At 31.2% G+C, this 4,149-nt stretch overlaps 1 protein-coding gene across 1 annotated transcript; it reads left to right on the top strand.

Moving 5' to 3' along the window:
• The first annotated feature begins 246 nt into the window (after window positions 1-246).
• On the top strand, window positions 247-3,926 carry LOC122281556 (isoflavone reductase homolog). Its single transcript, XM_043093142.1, has 4 exons — window positions 247-803; window positions 2,485-2,725; window positions 3,168-3,371; window positions 3,549-3,926. Exons 1-4 carry the CDS (start codon window positions 450-452, stop codon window positions 3,713-3,715), a joined length of 966 nt encoding a protein of 321 aa, XP_042949076.1. The 5' UTR covers window positions 247-449; the 3' UTR covers window positions 3,716-3,926.
• Window positions 3,927-4,149: the final 223 nt, after the last annotated feature.

The raw sequence follows: 4,149 nt of genomic DNA, 5'->3' as shown, positions 1-4,149 counted from the left end.
TTTTGATTGATTAAAAAATAAATTTTATTAAAAAAAATGTTAATTTAAATTTTAAATATAAAAAAATTATTATTAATATATAAATTAATACGTGACTTTATTTATACGTAACAATTCTTTCCAAAACGTGCAGTAATTAATTCCCTTACCAACTATTCTCCACAGAAAGGAATTTGACTGTTAAAACCTATAAGGCAGGTGGCTAGCACCAACTATTTCGTAACTCTTACTAAATGGAGTCGTGAACCCTAATTTTTGTGTCTGACTAAAACAGCTCAAAAGGATCGGAACACAAACCCATCATGTTCGTGTGCATATCATGCATTTCCCCTATTTATATAAGACTTTTAATTCTTTCATAGAAACAATATTGACTGATCTTTAGATGATCACCAATATTTAAACGTCGTAAGTGCGTATACAGCTAGCTAGGTTGCATTCCAAGATCGATGAGCTGCAGGCCGGACATGGCAACAAAAAGCATTAAGGTTCTTGTTGTGGGAGGTACTGGGTATTTTGGGAGGAGGATCGTGACCGCAAGTTTAGCCCATGGCTACAAAACATTTGTTCTTCAGCGGCCAGAGTTGGGTCTTGACGCCGACAAGGTACAATTGCTACTGTCTTTCAAGAAGCAAGGAGCCATCCTCGTCGAAGGCTCCTTTTCCGATCACCGGAGCCTTGTCGATGCCGTCAAACAAGTTGACGTCGTCATTTGCACCATGTCCGGAGTTCATTTTCGGTCTCACAACCTATTGCTGCAGCTCAAGCTTGTTGAGGCCATCAAGGAAGCAGGAAACGTGAAGGTACCTATTCTTTTTTCTTTTCGTTTATTTCGTTCTGTGCAAATGAAAGGAAAAGCTGCTTGAATATCTGCTGCTGCAGCCTGCAGTGCGTCGTTTACATTAAATCATTAATGGTTTTCAACATTTTTTACAGTGGGTGGCTGGCAATTAGAAACAAAAAATCATTTATTTTTTCAGATCAACTGGCAGTACAAGGCATGCATGCATTTATTTATATTTTAAGTTTCAAATTAATTCTCAATACCAATGTTATTGATTTTCATCTAAAATCATGGATTCATGATGATATATATCTGGGAATTCATTTCGTCATATACTTCTTAACCTCATTCAAATCCATAACAACCTAAAAATTCCACAAAAGCAGGGAAAATAATTTCATCAATTTCTCATATAAAATATAATAAATAATTTAATTTTATCAAATTTTAAAATAATAATAATATTAAAAAATAATATTATAACAATATTTTATTCAATTTTTAATTTTTATTTAAAATTATTTCATCTCATCTATAACAATATTTTATTTAATTTTTAATTTTTATTTAAAATTATTTTATCTCATCTTACCATCCCACCGCATCTAATTAAGTGCATATGTATCATTCTACTACATATATACTAATAGATCAAAAATACGAATTAATTCAGAAAAAAAAGAAAAAAAGAAACACAACAGTACCATGTTATAAGGAGAAAAGAAGACTAGAATAGATCAACGTTCAGAAAAAGTAATTAATTATTGCAAGGATATTGCTCGGTTTCAAGCCAGGCTTCGTGATATTCTCATTGATCTGGATCATAAATGAATATATATATATATATATATATATATATTTCACCTAACACAACAAAAACTATACCCTACCTAATCCCGTACTAAATGATGCACTAAATTAATGACATATATATATAAATATAAATTTATGGTTGTTTTTATTTTATAAGCAAATGTGTTTAGAAATATATATTGTCACAATTAATTATATATAGAGTATTATTGGTTATTGAATTGTTGTTTTTTTAATTTTAGGGCTGGTTTGGATTTAGAGATGAGATGAGATAATTTTAAATAAAAGAAAAAAATTGAATAAAATATTGTTAGAATATTTTTTTTAATATTATTATTGTTTGAAGATTTAAAAAAATTAAATTGGGATTTGAAAAAATTGAATTGTTTATTATATTTTATGTTAAGATTTAAAAAAATTATAATGATGAGATGAGATGAATGCTTTCCGAATCCAAACGGTATCTTAATATTAAGTGATTGTTGTACGTAGTTAACATATAAAATCATTTAAAGTATATCCTTACTCATCATGAATATTAACGCCAAGAATTTCATCTTCAAAATGAAGAGAATTAATAAATATCATGATTTGAGTCCATGAAAGACCATGTCAATTAATGATTGACACATAATCATTACAAGAAAAATGGATAATTGTGACCAATTTATAGTAACGAAAAGACTATTAGCAATTTACTTGTTTTTCTTGTAATGAATTTAACTTTATTTGCTAGATAGATTATTCTAACTTTATTGTATAAACTTGTTTTGATCTTTAAATCACTTTTCTTTGGATTAAAGTTATTTTTAAATCAATTATAACATGAATATTATATATCTAGCTAGCTAATGACATTAATTCGCACAAAATTAATTAATCTGAAGCGGTTCTTGCCATCGGAGTTTGGAATGGATCCTGCACGGATGGGGCATGCACTTGAACCAGGAAGAGTGACATTTGATGAAAAAATGACAGTGAGGAAAGCAATAGAGGCTGCTAAAATCCCCTACACTTATGTTGCTGGTGCCTGCTTTGCCGGTTACTTTGTTGGAAACCTTTCTCAAATGGTAACACTCTTTCCTCCAAAAGAAAAAGTGCTTATATATGGAGATGGCAACACTAAAGGTACGTACCAATTCTATTAACAATCAAAGTCTCTATCTGCAAATTAATGATATTTTCTGAGTTAAATGAAAAAAAGTTCGTAATAGAAAGTATAATCCAGAGTTAAGAATATAAGTTGCATGCATGCAACATGCTTCTCGATCGTGATAATCCAATGAGAATGATGATCTGTTTATTCAATGAAAGAAAGATCGATTGAGCTCATGAGAAAATGCATGCAGAAGTACTAAAGTACTTGCTTATATATAGGGGTTTTTCCCTGAACGCTTTTCGATGATCAAAAGCAAATCGATAATGTATGTCTTAGTACTTGTGATTATTCATATATACGTATTTAAGGTTCATATTATTATATATTGCAATATCTCTCAATTAATAGAAATAATTTCTTTCAGTTTCCAGTTACATCGATAAAGCTGGTTTGAATGTTTACTTCATGTAGTGGTTTATATGGATGAAGATGACATCGCAACCTACACAATTAAGACAATAGATGATCCTCGAACCCTGAACAAAACCGTTCATCTTCGGCCACTTGAGAACACTCTCTCCCAAAGAGAACTGGTTGAAAAGTGGGAGAACCTTTGTGGAAAGAAACTCGAAAAGATTAGCATTTCAGCGGACGACTTCCTAGCCTCCATGAAAGGTACGTACTACTAAATTAACTTAATTAATTGCTTGCCTGAGTTTGCTGCTCAATCGATCCTCGCGCTTTTTACATGTCTGCAAGCACATGAATGCAGCTACGATAATTAACTATCATTCTTCTTCTTCTTCTTGTGTTTTTTTTTTTTTTTTAAACATTTTCATGACCTGCGTGCAGGAATGGACTTTGCTGGCCAGGTAGGAGTTGGGCATTTCTATCACATTTACTATGAAGGTTGTTTGACAAACTTTGAAATAGGGGAAGAGGCCGGAGAAGAAGCTTCAAAGCTCTATCCAGATGTGAAGTACATTCGCGTGGACGAGCTTCTAAAGCTCTATCTATAAGAAGTACCTTTAAATATTACAACTATATATACAAGGTTGATACGTACGTTCGTAGTCTGAGAACTAGATGCAGTTCATTGTGTTGAAAGGTGAAAATATTATTGAAAAATAAGACTATAATCAAGGACTTAAGTACTCAAAAATTAATGATAATATTGCAAGGAAATCATGTCTATGAATTAGTTTATTTATAATTGATTCATCTTAGTTATATGTCAAAGCTGGGAATATCATTTCTCTAGCTGCCATCAGGCCATAACTATTATATATACAGATATTCTTCCTAAAGAAATAATAAATTAAAGAGGCACTTCGCAAAAATGCCTTTTATATTATATACATCTAAGTTTCTCAGTCACATGATGAGCAGTTAAACCTCATGGTTAATGCAAACATATTTACTAATTAAGCTGCAGGTACTACTCAAATTAAGG

This window comes from Carya illinoinensis, chromosome 11 (assembly GCF_018687715.1).
Source record: "Carya illinoinensis cultivar Pawnee chromosome 11, C.illinoinensisPawnee_v1, whole genome shotgun sequence".
NCBI lineage: Eukaryota > Viridiplantae > Streptophyta > Magnoliopsida > Fagales > Juglandaceae > Carya > Carya illinoinensis.
This window is presented reverse-complemented; position numbering and strand designations above follow the sequence as displayed.

Coding starts and splice junctions, on each gene's coding strand:
- LOC122281556 (XM_043093142.1), top strand. CDS start 450: ATGAGCTGCAGGCCGGACATGGCAACAAAAAGCATTAAGGTTCTTGTT. Junction 804..2,484: donor AGGAAGCAGGAAACGTGAAG/GTACCTATTCTT, acceptor ATTAATCTGAAG/CGGTTCTTGCCATCGGAGTT. Junction 3,372..3,548: donor CTTCCTAGCCTCCATGAAAG/GTACGTACTACT, acceptor ACCTGCGTGCAG/GAATGGACTTTGCTGGCCAG.